Here is a 27,884-nt window from a genome sequence, read left to right on the forward strand (position 1 = left end):
ATTTGCAAGTAGATGCAAATTGGGCTTATTGCAAAGGAAGGCGAAGGAAATCAATTGTATTTCAACTGGACAAAATTCATTTGCACAAGAATAATTTACATTGCTGTAAGTTGTCTACAACTAATAGTATTGTAAAATAGCTCGAATGCTATAAAAGTTTGGAGACCCCACAGACTCAGATAACCTAAGAGGCTATATACAGATGAGATCAATATACTTTTTTTAAAAAAATTGAAACATTTATTTATTATATGATTTATTATATGATATTATATGATAATCATATATATAACAGTATAGAATTATATATGATTTAAAATAATCATTTTATTTTTTATTTTTTGTCTTTTTTTTTTAGTGTTACAATATACTTTTGATTACTGTAGCTTTCTAATAATTCTTGAAATCAAGTTATGTTAGTGCTCCAACTTTGTTTCTCTTTTTAGCAGTTGTTTTGACTGTTCTAGGTCCTTAGTATTTCTATAGGCATTTGAGTAAAAGCTTGCCAATTTGTACAAAAAATCTGGTGGGGTTCATGTTGGGATTGTATTGAATCCATAGATCAAATTGGGGGGAATTGTTTTCTTAACAATATTGAATCTTCCAATTTATGCATATCTCTTGGTATAGCAATAGTTTGTTCCTTTTTATTGCTGAGCTATGTTCCATTGGATGTATATATCCAATTTGTTTATCCTTTTATCTGCTGACCAACATTTCAGTTGTTTCCAGCTTTTGGATATTATAAATAAAGTAATGGATACCTGTGTAATAGTCTTTGTGAGGACATACATTTTCTTTTCCCTTGAATTGAGTTTGAATGGCTGAACCATATGCTAGGGCTATTTTTTTTTTTTTTCTTAACTCTTTAAGAAACTGTGAAACTGTTTGCCAAAGTGATTGTACCATTTTATATTCCCCTTAGAAGATAGGAAAGTTCCAGTTTCTTATTCATATCCTCACCAATACTTGGTATGGTCAGTCACTTTAATTTTAGCTATGTAGCAGACATTGTAAATTTTACTTTTTGTTTCCTGGATATTTTTAATGTTCCTGTAAATCGACTTGCTTTTTTTCTGGGATGCATTGGAAACAGTTTGATCCTTTTGACTGTTGCATTTATGACTTGGTAAGAGAATCTGGAGTAGTGCTCAGTTTAGGGCTTAAACTCCCCGTTACTGAGGCAAGACCTTTCTATGTTCTGTAGCTAATACACTGTGAATTCTGAGTTATATTCCAAAGTTGTTGTTGGGAGCAGATTCTGTTCATGGCTCTATGTGAGCACTGGGCACTCTTCCCTCTAATTCTTTCCAATGATTCTTTTCTTGGCTTCTGATAGTTACTTCACATCATGCGCTAATCTGTACTCTGCTGAATACTTAGGGGGACCCATGGCAGATTTCCAGGATTCTGTCTTTGTTCAGCTGTCTCCTGTGATACTGTCTTCTGAATTCTAGTTTGTTTGGTTTCCCTGGTCCTCACTTTTGTCTCCTTGGCTCAGGGAGTCTGCCTGGCCCTGCCTCAGTTTCCCCTCTGTTCTGCTGCCTGGAAACTCCATTAAGATAGTAATCAGGGCTACGCTAGGGCTCACCTCCTTCCTTTCCCATCTCTCAGGGATCATTGTCCTTAATTGCCTGGTGTCCAGTGTTGATAAAACTATTGCTTCATGTATTTTGTCTGTCTTTTTTCTTTTTCTTTCTTTTTTTTTTTTGGTGTTTCAGATAAGAGTGTAGATCTAGACCCTGTTACTCCATTTGATTGGAAGCAGAAATCCCAGTTCTCTAAGTTTGACAATCATGGTATAAAATATAAGCAGTGGTGTGGGTGAACTGTGTGGCTCAATAAATTCTCACAGATATATGTAGTCATTACTCAGACTAAGATACAGAAGCTTTCTAGTACACCAGTGATTTCCCTTGTGCCCCTTCCTCCCAGGTAATCACTTTTCTGGCTTACCATGTATTACTCTTGCTGGGTCTTTAACTTCACATCTGTAAGATTCATCTGTGTTGTTGGGGTTTATCATTTGTTGTTTTTTATAACCCAATAGTGTTTGTTCTCCTATTGACAGACATTTGGGTTGTTTCCAGTTTTGGGCTACTGTGATGCTATGAACATTCATGTCCAAGTCTTTTGGATAAATCTCTTGGATAAATACATAGGAGTGGAATTGTTGGGTGCAGGGGTGGGTATAAGTTTCCATTAGTAGATATTGCCCACCAATTTTCCAAAGTGATTAAACCAATTTCACTTTCTCTGACAATGTATGAGAATTCCACTTGGGCTGTGTTCTCAAGGAGACTTGGAATTTTCAGTCATTTTAAGTTTAGCTATTCTGTTGCCACCAGTTTTCTTGCAGTAGGCCAAGGTATAATGCAGCAGTGGGAAAATATAAGAACTCGGGTGACCAACCATCCCAATTTGCCTGGAATTGAGGGTTTCTCTGAAAGTGAGATTTTCTGTTTTAAACTGGGTCGGTCACCCTAAATGAGACTCTCACCTGAAACAGCAGGGTGTAAACAGAAAAGCAGGAAATTGATCAGCGCTAGCTCAGATACAGATAAGGACCTGGGCCAGCCTCACCCACTCATGTGTCATCTTGTTAGACTCCTCCTTTTTTTTTTTTTTGCTTGGCTAATCATTTATCAGGTCATCAGGTCTTATAAACTGTGTGTGCTTCTTCAGAGAGGCCTCTCCTGGCCGCTCAGGTTGTTATGCTTCTGGAGTACCCGCTATAATTTTATACTTATCACACTTCAAAGTATATATTCTTGTCTGTAATTCTGAATAAACTGTAATCTTAATCAGGGCAGGACTGTTATGGCTTCCTTACAGATATCCCTAGTGCATGTTAGCAGGCACATCAGGAAATTGTGTTTTTTTTTTTTTGGCGGGGGAGGGGAGAGTATGGGTCTTAATGAGACATATGGCAGGGAAGATTATTAGATTTTTTTTTTAAGCAGCTATGGGGGATTGAACCCAGGACCATGTACATGGTACATGGGAAGCAGGTGCCCAACCACTGAGCTGCACCCCCTCCACATTAGGAGATTTATAAAACATGGATGAAGTTTAACTTTCGTCATAGTGGCAGTTGGAAACTAGTGGGTTTTTATTAAAGCAGGGGAGAATCATGGATGTGTTTTGAGAAAGGTACTTACTCTTTTGTCAGTAATGAATTGGAGAAGAACCAGACTGTAGGCAGGAAGATCAGTTGAAATGCTGGTCCTCATGGTGCTGGGTAATCTGGTTACTTCTAATACTTTCATTTTGCTGTTTCTGAGGTTTTAAAATTGATGGCAAATGGAAAAATGCATGGTGGCATGTTAAGGCTGTGTAAAATTCCAGATGGACTTTGAACATAAGATTGGGCAGCTTTTTCCAGATGCAGTGTACTTTGAATAAATGTAAAACAGAAATAGCTTAAATTTCTGATGGAATCCTAGTTTGCTGTAGAGTAATTTATGCGTTATTGTATCTCATGTGAATATGTGATTTCTGTGACATGTTTCTTAAAGCTAATAAAGTTTAAGACCCTTGCTTCATTCAGTTTTTGCTTTTCTTTCTGTATTAGTCAGCCAAAGGTGTGCTGATGCGAAGTACCAGAAATCTCTTGGCTTTTATAAAGGGTATTTATTTGGCGTGGAAGCCTACAGTCACAAGGCTGTAAAGCTTAAGTTACTTTCCTCACCAAAGTCTGCTGCCATGTGCTGGAGCAAGATGGGTGCCCATGTCTGTGAGGGTTCTAGCTGTCCTCTTTCCTCCTAAGGCTCCATGCATCCAGCTTCTTCCGACCTCAGCTGTAGGCTGGCATAGGGCTTGTCTCTCTTCCTGGCTCATTTCTGTCTGGGCTCAGCTGCTCTGGTCTATCCACAAGGTCAGCTGTAGACTATCAGGCTCATCTCTCTTCCTGGGCCGCAGGATCCTCTTTGTGTCTTCTCTATGTGAGAATCTTTTTTTTTTTTAAAGATTTATTTATTTTATTCACCACTCCCCCCCCCCCCCCCCCCCCCGCCATTGTGTGCTCTCTATGACCGTTTGCTGTGTGTTCTTCTGAGTCTGCTTGTATTCTCATCAGACAGCTTCGGGAACCAATCCTGGGACCTTCTGGAGTGGGAGAGAGGAGATCATTCTCTTGCGCCATCTCAGCTCCCTGATCTGCTGATCTCTTGTTGTCTCTTCTCTGTGTCCCTTTTTGTTGTGTCATCTTGCTGTGCCAACTTTCCACATGGGCCAGCACTCGTGCGTGGGGCAGCACTCCTGTGCAGGGTAGCACTCTGTGCAGGCCAGCACTCTGCATGGGCCAGCTCGCCACACGGGCCAGCTTGCCTTCACCAGGAGGCCCTGGGCATCGAACCCTGGACCTCCCATATTATAGATGGGAGGCCAATTGCTTGAACCACATCCACTTCCTGAGAATCTGTTTTATCCCCACCAAGGGGGTGGGAACTCAACTCTGCGTGCCCTACTGGAATGATCATTTTTTGAATTCATAAACAGTATCAGGCTGCTATACTTTCCCTGTTGGACTTTCAGTTAGTATTTCTTTGCATAGATCAGTCATTCCTGAAACCCTTTTAGGGAATCTGTGAGGTCGAAATAATTTTCATAATACTAAGTTATTATTTAAGCATTTCACCAATTCTCTCAAGAGTATATAATGGAGTTTTCCAGAGGCTGTCTGATTCACGATGACCTCATTGCTCTCACAGCGAATGAATAGGTACTTGTCATTTTGTGTCCTTAAAAAATTTATCCATTTTCATATCTAATACAGTAAATATTGCTTGATATACCCACATAAACCAAAGCTCTTTTAGGCCTTCAGTAGGATTTAGGATCGAAAAGGCATCCTGGGCCAAAAAAGTTTGAGAATCCCTGGCAGATGTGTTCTGCCAAAAAAATGTTTTAAAATTAGTATTTTATAATAATGATTCTTAACTGAGGCTGAACTGCTGTGATTCTATCCCAGACATTCTAAATCAGGATCTCCAGAGGTGGAGCCTGAGTATCTGTTTTGTTTATTTATTTATTTTTAAAAACTTCACAGTTTAAATTTTACTATGATTTGTTTTCTTAATTAGGAAACCTTGCTTTAGGGGATGGGGATAGTTTTCAAAATGTCAAGCAAATCAAATTAAAATTAGTAAAAAAAATGATCATAGCTGTTGTTTATCTAGTACTGTGTATTAGGCTCTGTGCTAACTAACCAATTTATGTGCATTATTTTAATTGTCACAGTAGCCTTGTGAAGAATTATGACTGCATTTTACTGATGAAGAAACAGGATTACAAAGAATAATAATAGACCATACAAGTGGAACATTGCAGGACCATGCTTTGAGTTCAATTTGGCTCTAAAACCTTTTCTCCCAACAACCTAGCATTAAGATGTGAAAGAAAAATAATTTTGGAAAGCACTGGAATGAAATGATGAAAAGTAGAATTCCTTGCACACTAACTTTTTGATGGTTGGTTGTTACAGTGTTTTGCATCATAGCTTTATGGGCCTGCCCTTGCGGGCACCAACTTTAGTATTACCTGATCATTTTTATTGAAATTTAGCCCTTCTTCTCTTGACCTTTTGCTTAAAAAAATTTTTTTGCAGGCCTAGGTTTTAAAAAAGTTGATATATAATTCATATACAATATAGTATACCTCTACGTAGTCTATAATTCAGTGGATTTTAGTTTGTACACAAAGCTGTGTAATAATTACCATTATTTAATTCCAGGATATTTTTATCACCCCATAAAGAAACCCCATATCCATTAGTAGTCATTCTTCCCTGGCTGCTGGTAACCTTAAATCTTATTTGTGAATATGAATTTACCTATTCTGGACATTTCATATGTGGCCTTTTGTGTCTGATTTCTGGTGTCTGGTTTCTTTCACTTAGCATGTTTTCAAGATTCTTCCATGTTGTAGCATGAATCAGAACTTCATTATCCTTTATAGTGGAATAATCTTCCATTGTATGGATATATTATATTTTGTTTATCCATTCATCAGTTGATGGACATTTGTGTTGTTTCCACTTTTTTTTTTTAACTTTATTTTTAGAGAAGTTTTACAGAAAGGTTACATTGAAAATGTAGGGGGTTCCCATATACCCCACCTTCTCCCCTCTCACATTTTCCCCTATTAATAAGATCTTACATTAGTGTGGTACATTTTTAAAAATTGATGAACATATATTGAAGCATTGCTACTAATCATGGTCTAGAGTTTGCATTATGGTTTACAATTGCACCATACAATTTTATAGGCTTTGACAAAATGTATAACGGCCTGTATCCGTCATTGCAGAATCATGCAGAACAATTCCAATGCCCTAAAAATACCCTGTGGTCCACCTATTCTTCCCTCTCCGTCCCCTTTAGAACCTCTGGTAACCACTATCATTAGATCAGTGGTACAAGTTCTTCCATTACTGCAGTAATAATAAGTCAGCTTTGGTCCATGGTTGCATTACCCCTTTTATTTGTTCATTCCTCAGTCTTGAAGATTTTGGGATGCTGATGCCTGCTCTGCTTCGGATTGAGAGGGGGCTTCGATCTACTGGGGCGGATGGAGGGAACTGTTTTGTTTGCAGTTGTCTTTGTTTTATGGGTGGGGTTTGTCCTTTCTTAAAAAAAATTTTTTTTAGTTATTATGAATAATGCTGCTTTGAACATTTGTGTACAAGTTTTTGTGTGGACGTATGTTTTCAATTCTCTTGGTTAATACCTAGGAGTGAAATTGCAGTCAAACTGTTTTCAAAAGCATTTACATGATTTTACATTACCAACAATTTATGATTGTTCTAATTTTTCTATGTGCTTCCCAATATTTTTCATTTTATTTGGTTATAGCCATCCTTATGGATGTGAAGTCGTATCTCATTGTGGTTTCAATTTTTTGGATTAATGATGTTGAACATCTTTTCATGTGCTTTTTGGGCGTTTGTGTATCTTTGGAGAAGTGTCTGTTGAAATTCTTTGCCCATTTTTGAATTGGGTTATTTGTCTTTTTATTGTTGGAGTTGTAAATTTAAAGAAAATGAATCCTGAACACTAGATACTTTCTAACTATATGATTTGCAGATATTTTTCACAAAAGATTTTGATTTTATTGAAATCTAGTTTATTTTTCCCTTTGATTGCTGGTACATTTAGTGACATATCTAAGAAATCATTGCTTAGTCCAAGGTCACAAAGATGTGCCACCTATGTTTTCCTCTATGAGGTTTATAGCTTTAGCACCTATAGTTAGGTCTTTGATGTATTTTGAATTAATTTTTATATTTGGTATGAGATAGGGGTCCAACCTCATTCCTTTGCATATGGTTATCCATTTGTCCCAGCAATAATTGTTGAAAAGAAAATTCTCGTCACCCTTGTCCAAAATCAGTTGACCATAAATGTATTTCATGACTGTCAGTTCTGTTCCTTTTTTTTTTTTTTTAAATCCTGTTCCTTTGATGTGTATCCTGATGCCAGTACCACCCAGTCTTGGTTGTTGTAACTTTGAAGTAAGCTTTGGAATTGGGCTGTGTGAGTTCTCTAACTCTTCTCTTCTTTTTCAAGGTCATTTGGTTGTTCTGGGGCCTGTTCAAGTTCCATATGAATTCTAGGATCAGTTTATCAATGTCTGTAAAAAGGCCAGCTTGGGTTTTATTTTCTTAGGAGGTACTGGGAATTGAACCTAGGATCTTGTATATGGGAAGCAAGTGCTCAACCACTGAGCTACATCTGTTCCTCCCAGCTTGGAATTTTTTTTTTTAAGGTTTATTATTTATTATTTCTCTCCCCTTCACCCCATTGTCTGCTCTCTGTGTCCATTTTGTATGTGTCCTGTGTCTGCTTGCATTCTTGTCAGGTGGCACGGGGAATCTGTCTCTCTTTGTTGCATCGTCTTGCTGTGTCAACTCTCTGTATGTGCGGCGCCACTCCTGGGTGGGCTGCACTTTTTTTGCATGGGGTGGCTCTCCTTGCGGGACGAACTCCTTGCACTTGGGGCTCCCCTACGCCGGGGGGCACTCCTGCATGGCATGGCACTCCTTGCGTCTGGCAGTACTGTGCATGGGCCAGCTCACCACATGGGTCAGGAGGCCCTGGGTACTGAACGCTGGACCTCCTATGTGGTAGGCAGATGCTCTAGCAGTTGAGCTACATCTGCTTTCCCCCAGCTTAGATTTTGATAGGGATTATGTTGAATCTGTACATTGCTTAGGGAAATATTACCATTTTAACAGTATTAAGTCTTCCAATCCATGTTAAATTTATTCCTAAATTAATTCCATTAACTGTTGTAAATGTAATTTTTTTTTTTTAAATTATTTATTTATTTAATTTCCCCCCCTCCCATGGTTGTCTGTTCTTGGTGTCTATTTGCTGCGTCTTGTTTCTTTGTCCGCTTCTGTTGTCGTCAGCGGCACAGGAAGTGTGGGCGGCGCCATTCCTGGGCAGGCTGCTCTTTCTTTTCACGCTGGGCGGCTTTCCTCACGGGCGCACTCCTTGCGCGTGGGGCTCCCCCACGCGGGGGACACCCTTGCGTGGCACGGCACTCCTTGCGCGCATCAGCGCTGCGCATGGCCAGCTCCACACGGGTCAAGGAGGCCCAGGGTTTGAACCACGGACCTCCCATATGGTAGACGGACGCCCTAACCACTGGGCCAAAGTCCGTTTCCCAGTAAATGTAATTCTTAATTTCATTTTCAGATTGTTCATTGCTAATGTATAGAATTACAATTGATTTTTATATATTCATAATTTCCTTTTAGACTACCAAACTGTTTCTTTCTCTTATAGTTCCTGAAATCTCACTTTTCATAAAACCCAGTTTTCTCTGAATTGCTTATAAGTCTTTTAGAGGATTTTTTTTTCTTATTTCTTACCAGGCAGATTTGAGTTACATCAATACTGAACTATTTTTAGTCAGATAATTTGCCTCAAACGCTTGTTAAATGCAGCTATGGACACATTTTTTTATCATCTGCTTTTCTTTAAGGTCTATACCAGCTAATGTTTTAACACTGTGAGTTGGTATTTCATTAAAATAGAAAGCTGGGGAGTAGGTGTGGCTCCAGCGGGGGAGCACCTGCTTCCCACATTGGAGGTCCCAGATTCGGTTCCTGTGCCTCCTAAAAACAAGAAAACAGCAAGCAAGCAAACAAAAAAACGAACTCAGGGTAGTTGGTGTAGCTCAGTGGTTGAATGCTGTCTTCCCACACGAGGCCCCGGGTTCAATCCCCGGCCCAGTACCTCAAAAAGAAAGAAAGAAAGAAACCTGAGCATACTTCAGAATTACCTGTAGAGGATACTTCCTGCCACCCCGAGCATACTTGAGAATTACCCATAGAGGATACTACCCACCCACCCTGCCCAAATTCAGAAATCATAACTTAGATCTGTTCTGAAAATAACCCAGGTTCAAGTACCTAGAATCTCCAGTGGCTCCTTCTTCCCTGGGTTGTCTTCATTGCTCAGGTACCTTGATTCATCAGTTGCCTCCTCTGAGCTTGTACATGTCACACTGCCAGTCTCTCCAGTTTTGCCTGAGTCACTGATTCTAACTTGCTGCTGAGACCACCTGGATGCTGAAGTGCTCATCTACTAGTTTGACATTTTCTCTGACCCCTGCCTCCTGAATGTTGTTTGTGGTAGCCTTTTCCAACCCCTTTTCAGCTTGTATGCATAACTGTCCTCACTGAGCCTTTTTGACTTTGGCTTCTTTCTCATCCTGCAGTTTAAACTTTGAAATGTGTATGGCATGTATAGCTACAACTGAATATCTAAGTATAGCAGTATTTATATTGCTCCTTAAAATTTCAAGCAATCTCTTTGTACAGTTTCCTTCTGTTCCCTTTCTCCCTTCCCTGCCCCCACTGCCTTATTGTTAATAAACTATGTGTACTGAAACTTTTCCAACTGTAATGGGATTAGAGTAAATAATTTGGAATCAGTTTCTTCTGTCACTACAAAGTACCAGGCTTCTACTTTTAAAAGTTTTAAATGTAGCTGTTTTGATATTTCACCAAGCTTGGTAAAGTGGTTTTTAAAAGGAATTATAACAGGGAAGCAGACTTGGTCCAATGGATTGGGCTTCCGCCTTCCACATGGGAGGTCCGTGGTTCAAACCCTGGGCCTCCCTGACCCGTGTGGAGCTGGCCCATGAGCAGTGCTGATGTGCACAAGGAGTGCCCTGCCATGCAGGGGTGTCCCCCATGTAGGGGAGCCCCACGTGCAAGGAGTGCTCCCTGTAAGGAGAGCTGCCCAGCGCCCAAGAATGGCGCCACACACATGGAGAGCTGACACAACAAGATGACACAACAAAAAGAAACAGATTCCTGGTGCCACTGGTAAGGATAGAAGTGGTCACAGAAGAACACAGAGCGACTGGACACAGAGTGGAGACAGCTGGATTGGGGGAGAGAAATAAATAAATAATAAATCTTAAAAAAAAAAAAAAGGAATTATAACATGAACCTATTACTTTGTACATGATTTTTTTTTTCACTTCTCTTTTTTTTGTACCTGATTTTTTATAATTATATTTGTTCTTTTAAAATTTTCATTGTCTAAATGCCCCCCCCCCTTTTTTTTTTTTGGTCACTTTGTTTTTAGGATGATAGTGGCATGGGAATTGATCATTCATTCCAGTTTAGAAGCCAGAATATAAATTTAACTAGTAAATTTAAAAAAATGGATTTCGTTACTGATCCTCATAAGGAATGATGCTATAGTCATTATTTCTTTCTTTCTTTTATCTCTGTAGGGCATACATTAGAATTCAGTTAGCTGTGTGATACAGGACAACAATTTGTCAAATCCTAATTAGGTAATTTTCTATGTGATATTTGTTGGTGTTAATAGTGCCAGTGCAGCAATAACATTATTGATCTTCACTGGTAGTGAATTAAAAAGAACATTTAAGGAATTTAAAATTGCTTTATTCTTTCTTTGAGCTAGGCAAGTCTTCTTCTAAATCAGTTTTTTAGCTTTATTTTCAGTTTAGAGTTTTACAAGTTTGAAAGTTGAAAAGATCTCACATTTAGACCAGTCATTACTTTCATGCCATTCAAAAGAACTACTGCAACTAGGGCATTAAAAATTGATTAAATTCCTTTTGTAGTCCTAGGTCCTGAGATAAGAATTAAGAAGAATTTTGAGAAACAGAAATGTGTTACTGTGGGTGTGTGTGTGCATGCATGTAGCGCCAGTTGGTGCCTGGAAATCAAAGGCCTCTGTGGGTTACCTGAGGTCTCTCCAGATGCTCCAGGTCTAACCTCAAGCTCTCTTCCTGGGTGAAGAGCCAGTCTCTTTCCTCCCAGCCCTGCAGCATTCTCATCCCCTGAGTTCTCAGTGCTCCCCTTATTCCCATAGTCACGGAGTCTGGTCCAGGTTAGGTTGTAGAGGGTCTGCAAATCTTAGTAATATTACATTAAAATTTTTTTGCATCTAAAATTAATAAAAAATATCTGTAAATGACATTCGATCATTTTTTCTTTAAAGAGAGTATTAAATACAATATATTTTAAAACTCTTATAAAGGTCATATAAAGAAACTTTTGTTTCTTCTTAGTAACTGTTTTGTTCACTGCTTATCCCTGGTACCTAGAATAGCACCTGATTTGGTGCCCCAATAAGTATCAGTTGAATGAATGAAAGGATGTTTTAAAAAAAAAAAATTAGTTATTCTTTTTTTGTTTGAAAGGATGTTTTTATATCTTTAGACTGGATAGGTGGTTTTGTAATGATAAATTCTAGGCTGAATATTTTTCATTTTGGATGGCATTGCTCTATCATCTTAGCATACAGTGTTACTGTTCGTGATTTCCATTATGATACTAGCTTCTTTGTTTGTGACCTGTTTTTTCTTTCTGTAAACTTTTTGATCTTTTCATGTTATTGCCTTTTAAAAAAATTAAGTGTGCTGGTAATTCAACCTAGAGACTCATATTGTTCAGTAAGGGGGAATTTTTCTTTCAGAGGGTTGTTTCTTCCCTCCTCCCAGATGTAAGATTAGAAAGATGGAAAGAAATCTCGTTTCTATTGTTTCTTTCAGGAACTTTTATTATTACAAGGATATTGGACTTCATGGACTGTTCTTGAATTCTTTTTTCTTTTGGTTTCCAGCTATTTATCTCTGACTTTTGGTCTCATTTTTGGGTGATTTCCTGAGTGTTACCTTCCAGTCCTCCTTTAGTTTTGTGTTTGTGCTATGATATTTGAAAGATCTCTTTCTTCTTTCCTTGTTGTTTCCTTTGTATATATTTACTGGGATTAATTTACTCTGTTGTATGTAGGCTTTCAACTTCCCCCTTGGTTTTAGCCCTTTAATTTTCCTTTCTGCAGTACTGGTACCTTCAAGTCCTAAGTCAGTAGAGGTTTGTTTTTTTTTTTAAGGAGGTGCTGGGATTGAACCCAGGACCTTTGTACATGCAAAGCAGGCATCAGCCATTGAACTACACCTGCTCCTGTTCCCCAGTCAGTAGAGATTTTGTTGCTTGCTTCTCCATGGTATCCTCTTCTGTAGGCATATGGGTTCTCATTTCTTTCTTTCCTAAGTGCTTACTTCTTTTTTTAAACATTGGCTTTTCCTCTTCCTTTTTCTTTTTTTAAAATTTATTTTACTAGTTTATTACTTCCCGCTTGTTGTTTGTAGTTACTATCTGCTCTTTGTGTCCATTTGCTGTGCCCTCTGTGTGTCTGCTTGTCTTCTCTTTAGGAGGCACTGGAAACCAAACCTGGGACCTCCCATGTGGTAGGCAGAAGCCCAATTGCTTGAGCCACATCCGCTTCCCTTTTCCTATTCTAAAAAATATATATATTTTTGGTTGAAAACCTTGGTTCCATTATTGTCTCATTTTTCATTGCCATATTAAATCATTTTAATTGTAATTTTGCCGTGGTTTTACAGGGAAAAAGGCGATAAATGCATGTGAACCGTTTGCCAGTTTTAAAAGTTTTTAAAAAATTATTTATTTTAAATTTTATTTCTCTCCCCTTCCCCCCCCCCAGTTGTCTGTTCTCTGTGTCCATTCGCTGTGTCTTCTTCTGTGACCACTTCTATCCTTATCAGCAGCACCAGGAATCTGTGTTTCTTTTTGTTGCGTCATCTTGTTTTGTCAGCTCTCCGTGTGTGTGGTGCCATTCTTGGGCAGGCTGCACTTTCTTTCACGCTGGGCTACTCTTCTTATGGGCGCACTCCTTGCGTGTGGGGCTTCCCTACGCGGGGGGGACACCCCTGTGTAGCACGGCACTCCTTGCGCGCATCAGCACTGCGCATGGCCAGCTCCATATGGGTCAAGGAGGCCTGGGGTTTGAACCGCGGACCTCCCATGTGGTAGGCGGACACCCTATATGTTGGGCCAAGCCCATTTCCCCATTTGCCAGTTTTAAGTGGACTTCTTACTCTTCCTTTAAGGCCCTAGGTAACTTAATTTTATGATTGTAATTGAAGTGACAAATTAACAATGTAAATTACAATTTGTTAGTTGGAAGAAAATATTGAATGAGATGTTGATTTGATCTGTCTTGATATCCAAATAGATAATATGCTTTGTAGTAATGAATACTTTGACTTTTATTTGTATAGAAGAAATTGAAGAAGAATCAGAAACAACCACTGAGGCCGACTTGACGGATAAGCAGAAACATCAGTTGAAACATAGGGAACTCTTTTTGTCACGCCAGTATGAGTCTTTGCCTGCAACACATATCAGGTAAACATTTCTGAAGTTAATTTAAAATGCTCAGTAATACTGTGGCAGGAAAATATCTTCTTTCAAGCATTTTCCAAATTGTCCTCTGTGTATTTTGCTTAAATTAGTTTACTTAATGCCCTCATACTGGAATTTTATCTTGGAAATTTATAGTACATATTACCTGATTAAAGTCCTGCTAAAGTGTTTTAATCCTGACTTTCCCAACTTATTTGAGTTTCTCTTAGCATCCTGCATGACAGTGTCAGTCAGACATCATTTTGGGAAATGCTGGTCTTCTCCAGATTCCTAAAAATTATATTGTCATTAGAATCCAAGAGTGTGAGAACCCAAAATCTGGTTCTCAGACAGGTAACTCTTGACCTTGTAGAATATTTAGCTTTTTATTTTCTTTGGAGGCTCTCTGACATGGAAACTTTATACCCGTTGTTAAAATCATTCACTTACATCTGTTCTGTGCATTCACAAGGATATAGAAGTGAAAAATTCCAGTCCCTTGTTTGTGGCTTTGGAGTTGTGGAGGAATGGGGGTGGTCTCATTTGACCTACTTGTGCATAAATATAGCCAGCTGTTTTCCAGAACAGCCTGTAATAGGTTCATCTTGGAGTTATAAAAATGTTTGAACAGGCTGATTCTGACCCATGGAGTCAAAAAGACTTCAGAAGGAGGTGGCATTTGCTCATCTTTCAAGGCAGTGTGGGATGCATTTCAGGTAGAATAACAGGTGAGCATGGTGTGTCCAGGACAATGGGGGTGTGAGGGAATGCAGTGCTTTAGTCCCCTCAGGTTAAAGGAATTTATTTCTTTTATTCCGTTCTCTACGGTCACTTGTCATGAAGACCTTTAATATACTGAAATAATTATTAATGGGGAAGTTGATGTGGCTCAAGACGTTGAGGACCCACCTCCCATATGGAAGATCCTGGGTTTGGTTCCTGGTGCCTCCTGAAAAAATAAAAACAAATGGCAAGCAAAACAAATGATAAAACCAACTCAGGGAAACCGATGTGACTCAGTGGTTGAGCTCTGGCTTCCCACACATGAGGTACCAGGTTCAATCCTGGTCCCTGTACCGCAAAAAAAAAAGAAGTATAAATGTATGTTTCAGTAATTGCCCCTCCTCTCTAGCCCCTACTGTTGATTTTGAACCCAAGCCTGCCTTTCTAGGTTCAAACAGGATTGTAGACTTCCTGCAGCTCTGATTAGGTGCTGTGCTTCCCCTCCTTTCTCTCCTTCCCCAACCCCAAGGACTTTTGGGTAAAAATTTTCTTTGAGTGAAGTGAATACAGAGGTCTTCCAAGGCAGGGAATGTGTGATAAACATACTGAAATTACTTTTTCTCCAAATCTTATCAAGAAATAACTTGATACTGTCTGTCTATCCTACCCATGGTTAATGGAAGCATCTTAAAGTATTTAGGTTTTTTAAGTGGGCAATATGTTTAGACTACCAGAGTTAGTATATTCTGCATGGCTTAAGTCCTTTGCTGCTAATCAGTCCGAGTAATGTGACAACAGTCCTTTATCTACTGTTATTAGTCAGCCAAAGGAAGGGGCGCTGGCGCAAAATACCAGAAAGCTGTTGGCTTTTATAAAGGGTATATATTTGGAGTAAAAGCTCACAAGGTCCTAAAGAGTTCAGCTCAAGGCACTGTAGCAGTTTGATATTATTGATGAATTCCAAAAAGAAATACTGGATTGTGTTTGTAAACTGGTCTTTTCCTTTGGGCATATGAGATTATATTGGATTCAGTAGGGTGCTGAGCACCCGTGCCTTGGTGGGTGGGGACTCGCAGATAAAAGGCATGGCAAAGGACAGAGTTGAGGGGTTTTGATGCAAGTGTTTTTGATGTTGGAGTTTTGATGTTGCAGTTTGATGCTGAAGCCTTAAGCTGAGCCCAGAAAGTTAACAAACAGAGGAAAGAGAAGCAAGCCCCAGGAAGGGAGGAACCCAGGAAGCCTGAACACTCACAGACAACGGCAGCCATCTGGCTCCAACACGTGAAAATAGACTTTGGTGAGGGAAGTGACTTATGCTTTATGGCCTGGAATCTGTAAGCTCCTACCCCAAATAAATACCAATTTCTGGTATTTTGCATCAGCACCCCTTTGGCTGACTAATGTAGTACCATAAGAAGTACTTTCTCACCCAAGTGTGTTGCCATGTGCTGGAGCAAGATGGTGGGCTATCTCTGCCTGGTCTCTCCTTCCTTCTTGCTCTTAGGACTCCGTGGGCCTAGATTCTTCCAATCTCAGCTGTAGGCTGGCATAGGGCTCAGCTACTCTGTTCTCTTCAGCTACAGACTATCAGGCGAATGGTTCATCTCTCTTTCTGGGGTTGGAGGATCAAAGTTCTCTCCTCTTTGTGTCTATGGAGCTCTCCCTCTTCCTGTCTTCTTCTCTGTATTCTTGAGTGAGTGCCCATTTATATCAACCCACCAAGGGGCAGAAACTCAACCCTGATGGTCGAATCAAAGGCCGTAAATTGGTTTAATAATTAAGTAAACTTAAAACCTTTGAATTTATTATAATCAAAGGGTTTCACACCCAGAGGAACAGACCAGTTTACAAACATAATCCTTTTTTTGGGGGTTTCATAAATAATCTCAAACTGCCATATCCACCAATAGAGGTATTTTAAGAAAGAATTATAGGGTATAAAGTTAATAACTTTCTCTCAAAGAGATGGAACAAAAACATATTTTGAGATTTTCTGAAAGATGTATGTAACTAATAAATGCTGAAGAGCCATATGCATGTTATTATTTCATTGGAAGAAGCTAGAATATAAATATGCATTTTAAGCTCAAGAAATTATTTGGCCAGTTCTAAGAATCTTGCCAGAATAAGAATCTGACAAATGGCTTTAAAAATGTATCCAAAACAAGCAAGTATATTTATAATTTACCCTCCTGATAGCTTGGAATCTGTTTACAAGTAATGTTGGTTTCCTTTAACAGATTGCTTGGAGTGGAAAAAACGAGTGATATTTTTCATCTTTCCTAAGAACTGAGAGGGTATATTAAAATATAATTATCAAGGCACCATTTGTTGAACGTAGAAGTTCTATAGTATGCACTATCCTTCAGTCACTGTTGAGCACATTTCCTGAGAATATTCCTGGTGAGGGACTGTACTAAGTGCTTGACGAGTGAGACAAGGTCCCCAGCTTCCAGGAGTTTGGAGGGTGATAATTCCTTGAATTACAAGGAAGAGATAGAGACTTGTGGGGCTAATGGTTGGGTTTAAGAAGGAGTAATGCAGAGCCATCTTTTCTCATCAGTGGATTTCATTTTCAGATAGTTGAGTGAGATTAGAGGCAAGGTCTCTGGCCAAGACATGGAGCTGTGCAGACCAGCCCACATGTTGACATAGAACAAGTGCACGTTGCAGTGGTCTTGACATTTTGTGAATGTTGAAGTCATTCCCTATCTATTTCTGCTCTAATAGGAAAAAATTACTGAAGCCCCATTGTTCTTTGGCAGCAAAGAGGGGTAATTTGGTGAATAAAGGCATTTTATTCTCAGGGATGTTATCAAGTGCCCAGAATTTCCTTGGTGCTGCATGGAACATAGGGGAAAAACCTGCCTGAGGCATTCTTGAGCTCCTTTGTTATCTGTGTGCTATGATACTGGATGCTATAGGTTCTGAAAAGGGCAGAGAAGCAACTCATTGTTTCTTATGATGCCACTGAAAGAGTGAGTGCAGGAACCAGACTGTAATTGATTTGTTGACAGAGTTTGTGATGCACCCCTCTTTTGTGAGATAGATAAGCTTTGAACAATGAGAGTCCCCTCCATTTTTTTGGTGGAGCCACTTGCTTCACGCACAGTGACTTAGATCATTTAATAATAGATTACAAGCTCCATATGTTATAAAGCACTATAAAATTTATCATCTTTCAGCTGCAAGTCATGTCTGTATACGACTCTTTGGTCATATATATAACCCAGATTATATACAACCCCTTCATATTAAACTTAACAAATTTCTGACATTATTGGACTTATGCTAGGTATTTTTCTCATTATTTAATATGCATCTTATTTAATTCTCACTACTCCATAAAGTAGGTCCTTTTATTATCCCCCTTTTAAAGATGAGACTGAAGCACAGAACGGTCAAATAACTTGTTAAAATCTCACAGGTTATAAGTGGCAGATTCAGAAATTGAACCCAGAAAGCCTGGATTCAGATATACAATATTATATTGAATGACTGTACATGTGAGAAAAAGCATCAGAGAGAGAGAGAAGGCTACTCAGTAACTATTGTTAAATAGGTAGGTTCTTGATTTTCTATTTATTCATATGATTCTTTTTATTCAGATGTTTAGAGCATATGGGCAGAAATAAATTAAAAACCTAGGTAGGCATATGAACTATACTTCTGTACTAAAGATAATGTTAAAATGCTAGATATATAGTACAAGCTGGGAAATAACCTACTTGATTGGGTGATCACTGCCTACATTTACAGATATGTATTTTATGATCCACCATCAATTTTTCTACATCTTGGATGTACAAAGCCTGGCTTGCTAAAACTTCTAACTATAGCATTTCTACCTATAATAATTATTGCCTCTTTCCAACCTCTGGTGCTACTAGTCAGTCATATTTAGAAAGAGCCAATCCTTTCCTGTTTGCCATCTGTGGGAGCTGGACCACATCCTTTGAAGTTCTGCTTCAGCATGTCTTAAAAACATTTCCTTCTGTACCTGCTGATTATTGGTCTTAATTTGTCCCACAGTAAAGGCTTTGGGATCTGTTAATTTATTCTCCAAGTTTTGGAGACACAAAAAAAATGTCTGGTTGAGAGAAGTGAGTGGTAGTAGAGAAATCATTATATCTATGCCAGTGTCCTTTTTTAACCTTGACATGCTTTTTAAAAAAGGCCAAAGGGAGCAGATGTAGCTCAAGTCGTTGGGCACCTGCTTCCCACATATGAGGTCCCGGATTTGATCCCAGTACTTCTTAAAACAAAAACAAAACAAATGAAAAGCCAACTCAGGGGAGCTGGCGTAGCGCAATGGTTGAGCATTCGCCCCCACATACAAGATTTGGGGTTCAATATACTCATGTACCTCAAAATAAATAAATAAATAAATAAAAAAGACCAGAGAAGCTATTCTAGAACCTGACTTTATTTTCAGTAATAGGATAGACCTTAAAGCCATAAGCATACCTCGTGTTCCTGCAAACTCTTAATGGCAGAGTGCTTCAAATAAAGCCTTACATTCTTCATCATTAAAAAAAATAGTTTACTTTTAATGTGATAGATAAAATAATTTAAAGTGACAATTCTTTGACATTAAATACATTGACCTTACTATGTAACTTTCATGACTATTTCCAGAATAATTTCATCATCCCAAACCAAAACTCAAGTTCAGTTAGCAATTATTCCCCATTTCTTCCTCCACTCAACCCTGGTAACCACTCTTCTGCATTCTGTCTCTATGAATTCACTTATTCTAAGTATTTCACATAAGAGAAATCATACAATATTTGTCCTTTTGTGTCTGGCTTATTTCATTCCACATGTCTGCTGTGTTCATCCATGTTGTAACATATACCAGCACTGGAATGATATTCCATTGTATGGCTATACCACATTTTGTTTATCTATGCATCTGTTGGTAGATACTTGGGTTGCTTCCACCTTTTGGCTTTTGTGAATAATGCTGCAATGAACATTGGTGTACAAATATCTGTTTGAGACCCTGTTTTCAATTCTTTTAGGCATATACTTAGGAGAGGAATTGCCTAGTCATATTGTATTACTTAGGAGAGGAATTACCTAGTCATATTGTATTCCTATGTTTAACTTTCTGAAGAACTGCCAAACAGTTATCCACAGTGGGGGCACCATTTTACATTCCCACCAAGAAAGTACTAGGGTTCCTGTTTCTGTGCATCTTAACATTTGTTATTTTTATTTTTAAACTATTTTTTAATATAGCCATTCTTGTTGATGTGAAATGGTATCGCACTGTGGTTTTGATTTGCATTTCCCTAATGGCTAATGATTTTGAGCATCTTTTCATGTGTCTAGTGACCATTTATCTTCTTTGGTGAAATGTCTATTTAAGTCTTTTATCTGAAAGAATGAGTATGGACCCCTACCTGTCACTATATATAAAAATTAATTCAAAGTGGATCAAGGAACAAATATAAGAGCTATTACTTTGAGACTCATACAAGAAAACTTAGGAAAATATCTTTAGGACCTTGTAGTAGGCATTGGATTTTTAGAATTTACACTAAAAGTATGAACAAGAAAAGAAATAAATAAAAGTAAAATGGACTTCATCAAAATTAAGAACTTCTCTGCATCAAAGGACAGTATCAAGACAGTGAAAAGAGAACCTATAGAATGAGAGGAAATATTTGGAGACCATAATATTTAATATGCAGACTATATAAAGAACTCTTACAATTCAACAACAAAAAGACAAACCACCCAATTAAAAAAAATGGGCCAAGGATTTGAATAGACATTTCTCTGAAGAAGGTATTCATGTTGGCAATAAGAAGATGAAAGGATGCTCACCGTCATCAGTCATTAGAGAAAAGCAAGTTAGAACTGTGATGAGATACCACTTCACTTCCAATAGGATGGGTACTATTAAAAAAGCATTCTTGAGTAATTTGGGGAAAATGGTGGATTAGAAAGACATGGGACGCTCTTCTTTGCCAGAAAAATAGTTAGAGGACAGGCAGAAATGGCCTGGAAAAAAAATGTTCTAGGGTTTAGGACATCAGGTGAAGGCTGGACACTGCCCAGAAGAGAGAGGGACACGGGAAAATAAAAATCCCAACGGAAAGACTGTGAGGAAAACTGCAGCTCTAGCTACCAGTGCCCTTCCCAACTGTAAGAGCAGACAGTTACAGACAGGGGGCCATAGGGATCCACCTCCCCAGGAAATGGAGGCGAGAGGGATGCAGCCTAAGGCTGATTCAGCTTTTTGCCTACAGATTTGATTTGCTGTGTCCCATGAGCCTGTCAGGCCTGGAGGGGCCACACCATTGTTTGCCTTGGGAGCACGACCAGGACTAAAGAGATCTGACCCTCTCAATCACCCTCCCTACTGACCCAGACTGGTTGTTGAGGATGCAGAGGAGAGCAGAATTATTTCCTACCTGGGAAAAGGAATGGGGCTGCCAACAAAGATTGGAGAACAGCCTCTGAGGAAGTTTGAATTGTGAGGCTCTGAACAGCCTCCAGGCGGGATCCTCTGTCACATTATTCCCACCTATGTTACAGCAAACTTAACTCTGAGCAGACTTTGAACTGAGAGGGCTGATAAAGTGCGCTATCTGGTGGCGGACCAAGGAAGTGCATTTGAGGAAATTAAAAGTAAATAAGAGTATGCCTCAATGCCAAAGACGTCCTGTGTTGATAATGGGGGGAGGGGAATATAGAAAAAGTGTGCCAAATGTACGCTGTGGCCCATGGTTGGTGGTAACAGTCTGATGATATTATCTCATTATCTGTAACAAATATTCCACCACGGTGTGGTGGGTTGGTGAAGGGTGTTGTATGGGAAATCTACACATGTGCATGATTGTTTTGTAAATTCACAACCTTTGTAATAAAAATATATTTTTAAAAATAGGTTGGGTTGGGGGAAAATACATCAAACGTAAGATATGGACTAAAGTTAGTAGTAATATTTTGATGATGCTCTTGCATAGTTTGTAACAAATGATAATGGTGGATGGGTCATGTATGGGACCCCTTTATGATGTTATGCATGTTTATTTTGTAAGTTCACAACTTTGAATATATACATATAGTTCATATATGTTCATGTATGAATGATATACTTCATAAAAATATGTTTAAAAAAACTACATGGGGAAACTAAAACTCTCTTAAAGATAAGAGTGTAAAAAATATTAGAATACACAAAAATAAAACTTGAATGTATCTCCACTATGAAAATGTGCATTTTTAGAGGCTACTTTAACATTCTTGAACCTATAATTAGTACTATCCTTGTTAAATATATGTCCCAGAGACTTAAATCTTCGGTTTGTTCATATGCTGGTTGAGCCTTGAATCTCAGCAGAGTCATAGCTAACATCTACTCTCCAGTTCATTGGACTCACCCAAGACAGCCAACAAAAGGATGATGATGGACAATGCCAGTCCCAGGAAGCAGAGAGTGTCTGCAACTGCAAGCAATACCGTTCCATTCATCTGCCCCATGGGATCTAAGCCCCCTCTCAATTAGAGGCAGTGTGGGTATCACCCTCCCCAAATCCTCAGGATTGAGGAATGAACAAACACAAGGAGGAAAAGCACCTATGGACTAAAGTAGACTTATTATTCTAGCGATAGAAGAACTTGTATCATTGATACAAAAAGCAGTGGCCACCAGAGGTTCTGAGAGGAGGGAGAGGGAAGAATAGGTGCAACATGGGGTATTTTTTGGACATTGTTATTGTCCTGCATGGCATTGCAATGACAGGTACAGGCCATTATTATACATTTTGTCAAAACCTACAAAATTGTGTGGTACAAAGTGTAAACTATAATGTAAACTATAGTATATAGTTAGTACAATGCTTCAGTATATGTTCATCTGTTGTAACAAACGTGTACCACACAAATCAATGATGTAGTTAATGTGGTAAAGTGAGGGAAGGGGTGAAGTACATGGGAATCCCCTATTTTTCTTTTTTGAGTTACCAGAGCCAGAGCCCTGGACCTCATATGTGGGATGCCGACACTCAACCACTGAGCCACATCAGTTCCCTATTCCCTGTATTTTTGATGTAACATTTATGTAATCTAAAGCTTCTTTAAAAATAAAAAAAATAAATTTTAAAAAAAGTAAATAAGAGTGGATTTTTCTGACCTTCACAGCCTCCCACCCCAAGGCCCTTCAAAGCATATCTGCAACCCATTACTGGGTCCATAGCCCAGATTTTAGCAACTAAAGACCCAGAATAGGTTGAACCAAGAACCAAAGAACAGCAGTAACACACAACCTCCCACTGTTAAATACCTACGAAAGAGGGGAAAATTGAGCATCAGGGTAAACTCATCACCCTAATCTTATGCCTAGGCGTCAGCAAAAAATTACATATTATGGGGGAAACGGACTTTGGCCCAGTGGTTAGGGCGTCCGTCTACCATATGGGAGGTCTGCGGTTCAAACCCCAGGCCTCCTTGACCCGTGTGGAGCTGGCCATGCGCAGTGCTGATGCGCGCAAGGAGTGCAGTGCCACGCAAGGGTGCCCCCGCGTGGGGGAGCCCCACACACAAGGAGTGCGCCCGTGAGGAAAGCTGCCCAGCGTGAAAAGAAAGAGCAGCCTGCCCAGGAATGGCGCCGCCCACACTTCCCGTGCCGCAGATGACAACAGAAGCGGACAAAGAAACAAGACGCAGCAAACAGACACCAAGAACAGACAACCAGGGGAGGGGGGGGAATTAAATAAATAAATAAATCTTTAAAAAAAAAAAAAATTACATATTATGCTAAGAAAATGGGGATGTCCTTGTTATTGAGAGTGTTTGGCTCTAGGGAAAGGCTCTTGGGGAAAGTGCCAAAGCTGCCATGTGAAGTGAGGATTCTACTAGAAAGGAAATAGCTGTCTCTTCATCCTCCTCAGCTGGTGGAGTTGGTAGGAGTTCTGTCACTGGATCTGGTTTCAGTGTCTCAGGCCTTGCCCCACCACGGAAAGTCCTTTTCACCTACCCCAAAGGACCGGGAGAGATGTTAGAAGATGGCTCTGAGAAATTCCTCTGTGAATCTGTTTCCAGCTTAAACAGGTGAAACATGGTAAGCAGGTTGCTCAGATGGAAAAACCAGCTGGATTGGTGGAAGAGCTGGAGGCAGATGAGTAGTGGTTTAAACCCATCGAGCACCTGGGGTTCACCCTTTCGTCAGTTTAACGTTTCCTTGGATGGCCACCCCTGCAGCACAGCGAGTGCAGAGCAAGCAAAGGACTTTTCTTACCGCTTCCAAAGTCATCCAGAGATTCACAATTAAATCACTAAATTGTTTATTCACCTCCATACCTGACTTCTTTGTATCTGTCCACCAGCAACAAATAATTAAATGTGTGGACTTCCAGGGAAAACTTTATTTGGTTTTGAAAATATTGGGAATCAGATTTAAGACAGGAGATTCCAGAGAACCAGGAGTTTTGGGTTTAAGAGGTTTTTATAAAACTACACAAGACAGGTAGGACATCTGCCAGAATCGACCAACTGAATGGTGTCTGTCTTATCATCATTCGGTGCCTGGAGAGTTTCACCAGTCAAGTCCAGAGTCAAGATCTTTGGTTATAAAATACAGCATTTCTGACCTAAAACACTTCTTTTTGCAGATGATTTCAACTCAGGACCTGTCCACATGAGGAATTTCTAAATGTTCATTTTTTTCTTTTCTTTTTTTCTATTTTTGACAGATTATAACTTTTTCTGACCTCTTCTAAAACTGCCAAGTGTGGCAAAATTATTGTTTTTTTGAATGTTGAAGCACCATAAAAGTAAAGCAGCAAGCAAACTCTTTTAAGCAGAAATCCTGAGTTCATGTCATGGATATACTAAAGCAATTCTGTAGCAAATGAATCCTTTGAAAGAGCTCCCCTCCAAAATAAAAAAGAAAATGGAAGAAATGACCCAAGCAAATAAATATATCAAAGGAATAATAAAAATTAGAGCAAAAATAAATGAAATTGAGGACAAAAAAACGGTAGAGAAAATCAACAGAACCAAAAGCTGGTTCTTTGAGAAGATAAATAAAATGGACAAATCCTTAGCTAGACTAACAAAGAGAAAAAAGAGAAAAGATACAAATAAATAAAATCAGAAATGAAAAGGGCAAAGTTATAACTAACTCCGTATAAGTAAAAAGGATTATAAGAGGATATTATGAGAAACTGTATGCCAACAAACTAGACAACCTAGATGAAATGGTCAAATTCACTAGAAATGCACAACCTACATTGACTCTAGAGGAAAGACAAGAAGTCTTAATAAACCAATCACCTTTAAAGAGATTGAATCTGTCATTAAAAATCTGCCAACAAAGAAAAGTCTAGGACTGGATGGCTTCACAGGTGAATTCCACCAAGCATTTCGAGAAGAATTAACACCAATCCTGTTTAAACTCTTCTGAAAAATTAAAGAGGAGGGAAAATTACCCAACAAACTTTATGAAGCTAATATCATCCTAATATCAAAGCCAGATAAAGATACTACAGGAAAAGAAAATTACCAGTCTCTCTGATGAACATAGATGCAAAAATTCCTAACAAAATACTTGCAGATAGAATCCAACAGCATATCGAGAGAATTACACATCATGACCAAGTAGGGTTTATGTCCAGTATGCAAGGCTGGTTCAAAATAAGAAAATCAATTAATATAAGACACCACATCAACAAATTGAAGGACCAAAACCATGTGGTCATTTCCATCAATGCAGAAAAGGTATTTGACAAAATCTAGCTTCTTTTTTTGATAGAAATACTTCAAAAGATAAGACTAGAAGGGAAATTCCTCAATATGATAATAAAGGCACATATGAATAACCCACAGCCAGCATCGTACTCAATAGGGTAAGGTTGAAAAGCTTTCCCACTAAGATGGGGAACAAGACAAGGATGTCCACTGTCGTCACTGTTATTCGACGTTGTGCTAGTAGTTCTAGTTACAGCAATTAGACAAGGGAATCAAAAAGGCATCCTCATAGGAAAAGAGGATATAAAACTCTATTCCCAGATGACATCTTATATTTAGAAAATTCTGAAATGTCTGTGACAAAGCAACTTGAATTAATGAGTTCAGCAAAGTGGCAGGGTACAAGTTCAACATGCAAAAATGAGTAATGTTTCTGTACACTAGTTTTGAACAGTCAGAACTAAATCAGGGAGAAAAAATTACATTTACAATAGCAACTAAAAGACTCAAATACCTAGGAATCAATTTAACCAAAGTACAGGACCTATATTTAGAAAACTACAAAATAATGCTAAAAAAAATCAAAGAAGACCTAAACAAATGGAAAGCTATTCTGTGTTCATGGATTGGAAGACTAAGTATTGTGAAAATGCCAGCCCTACCCAAACTGATTTATAGATTCAATGCAAAACTAATCAAAATTCTAACAGCCTGCTTTGCAGAAATAGAAAAGGCATTTACCACATACATTTGGAAGGGAAAGTGCACCTGAATAGCAAAAAGCATTCTATAAAAGAAGAGCAATGTGGAAGGACTTTCACTGTCTGACCTTGAAACATATTACAAAGCTACAGTGGTCAAAATTGTATGGTGTTGGCATGAAGATAGACACATTGATCAGTGGAATAAAATGGAGAGTCCAGAAAGAAATCCTAACCCCTACAGCCAACTTATTTTTTGACAAACCTAAGAAGTCCATGTTAACGGGACAAAACAGTCTCTTCCACAAGTAGTGCTGAGAGAACTAGATATCCATAACCAAAAGAATGAAAGAGGACTCCTGTCTTACTCCCTATATGAGAATCAACTCAAAATGGATCAAAGACTTATTATCAAAGCCAGGACCATAAAACTACTAGAAGAAAATATAGGGAAACATCTTCGTGATCTTGCAGTCAGTTGTGGTTTCTTGGATCTTAAATCCAAAGCATGGGCAAGTTTTCCATCACTTATCCGATAAAGTTTTAATATTCATGCTATATAAAGAGGTGCTACAACTCAATAACAGAAAGACAAATGACTCGACTAAAAAATGGGCAAAAGACGTGAATAGACATTTGTCCAAAGAAGAAATACAAATGGCAAAAAACCACACAAAAAATGTTCAATATCAGTAGCGATCAGGAAAATGCAAATCAAAGCTACAATGAGATATCATTTCACATCTGTTAGATATCGTTTCATATTTCAGTATCAAAAATACTGAAAACTGCAAGACTGAAACTACAGATAGAAACATTTATTCACTGTTGGTGGGAATGTAGAATGGTATAGCCATTGTGAAGGAATGTTTGGCAGTTCCTAAAGAAGTTGAATATAGATTTGCCACATGACCCAGCAATACCACTACTAGCTATATTCCCCAAAGAACTGAGAGCAGTGACATGAACAGATATCTGCACACCAATGATCATAGCAGCATTATTCACAATTGCCAAAAAAATGGAAACAGCCCAGGTGTCCATCAACCAATGAATGGATAAACAAACTGTGGTGTATACACAAGATGCATTTTCATACAGCTGTAGGAAGAAATGAAGTCGCAAAGCAATGTGAATGAACCTGGAGAACGTTATGTTGCGCTAAGTGAGCCAGACACAAAAGGACAAATACTGTCTGATTGTGCTATTATGAACTAGAAATACTGTGTAAATTCATGGAGTTAATAACTGGAGTATGGATCAACAGAAAATAGAGGTTAGGGAATAGGAAGCTGAGGGTCAGCCTGTGCAGTCTTGGTAAGAAGTTGTTTGTTAATCTTTGGAAATGAATAGAAAATTTGAAATCACAACGTAGTGTTTGTAACTAGCGGTGCTATTATATGGGTATGACAGTGGTTGAGAGGGAAAGTCTAAGGTCATGTATATCACCAGAAGGAAAGCTAAAAATGTAGCAGGGAACTGTATAGCATAGTAAAACCTTATGTGAAATATGAATATGGGTAATATTACATATATAAGGCCTTTTTTTTTGAAGCTGAACAAATGTATGTTAATAATACAAGATGTTAATATCAGGCCAAAAAAAAAAACCTTAAACAAACCACAGAAATTATGCTAAATGGAAGAAGCCAGACACAACGTACTATGTATTGTATGATTCCATTTATATAAAATGTAAATATAAATCAATTTATAAAGATGGAGTTAGATTGGTGGTTATGTAGGGCTGGGGAAGGATAGAGGAATTCAGACGTGGCTGCTAAGGGGTCTGGAGTTTTTCTTTTTGGAGTAATGAAATTGTTCTAAAATTTTTTGTAGTGATAAAGGCACAACACTGATTATATCAAAAGCCATTGATTGTACACTCTGGATTGATTTTATGGTATATAACTATATCTCAATAAAACTGCTTATAAAAACACATTCTTTGCCTTTTATTTTATTTTATTTTTTAAAGATTTATTTATTTGTTTATTTCTCTCCCCTTCCCCCCCAACCCGGTTGTCTGTTCTCTGTGTCTATTTACTTCA

The 27,884-nt window shown here is 38.6% G+C and overlaps 1 protein-coding gene across 10 annotated transcripts in view; it reads left to right on the forward strand.

Annotated features, from left to right (window-relative positions):
- MTA3 (metastasis associated 1 family member 3) overlaps positions 1-27,884 on the forward strand; it is a 217,856-nt gene that overhangs the window by 66,208 nt on the left and 123,764 nt on the right. For all 10 annotated transcript variants that reach the window (XM_058278469.2, XM_058278468.2, XM_071208792.1 and 7 more), the window contains one exon: positions 13,582-13,708. In XM_058278469.2, coding sequence (XP_058134452.1) covers positions 13,582-13,708 — 127 coding nt within the window. The remainder of the gene's footprint in view (positions 1-13,581; positions 13,709-27,884) is intronic.

The sequence above is a fragment of the Dasypus novemcinctus genome, chromosome 17 (assembly GCF_030445035.2).
Source record: "Dasypus novemcinctus isolate mDasNov1 chromosome 17, mDasNov1.1.hap2, whole genome shotgun sequence".
Lineage (NCBI taxonomy): Eukaryota > Metazoa > Chordata > Mammalia > Cingulata > Dasypodidae > Dasypus > Dasypus novemcinctus.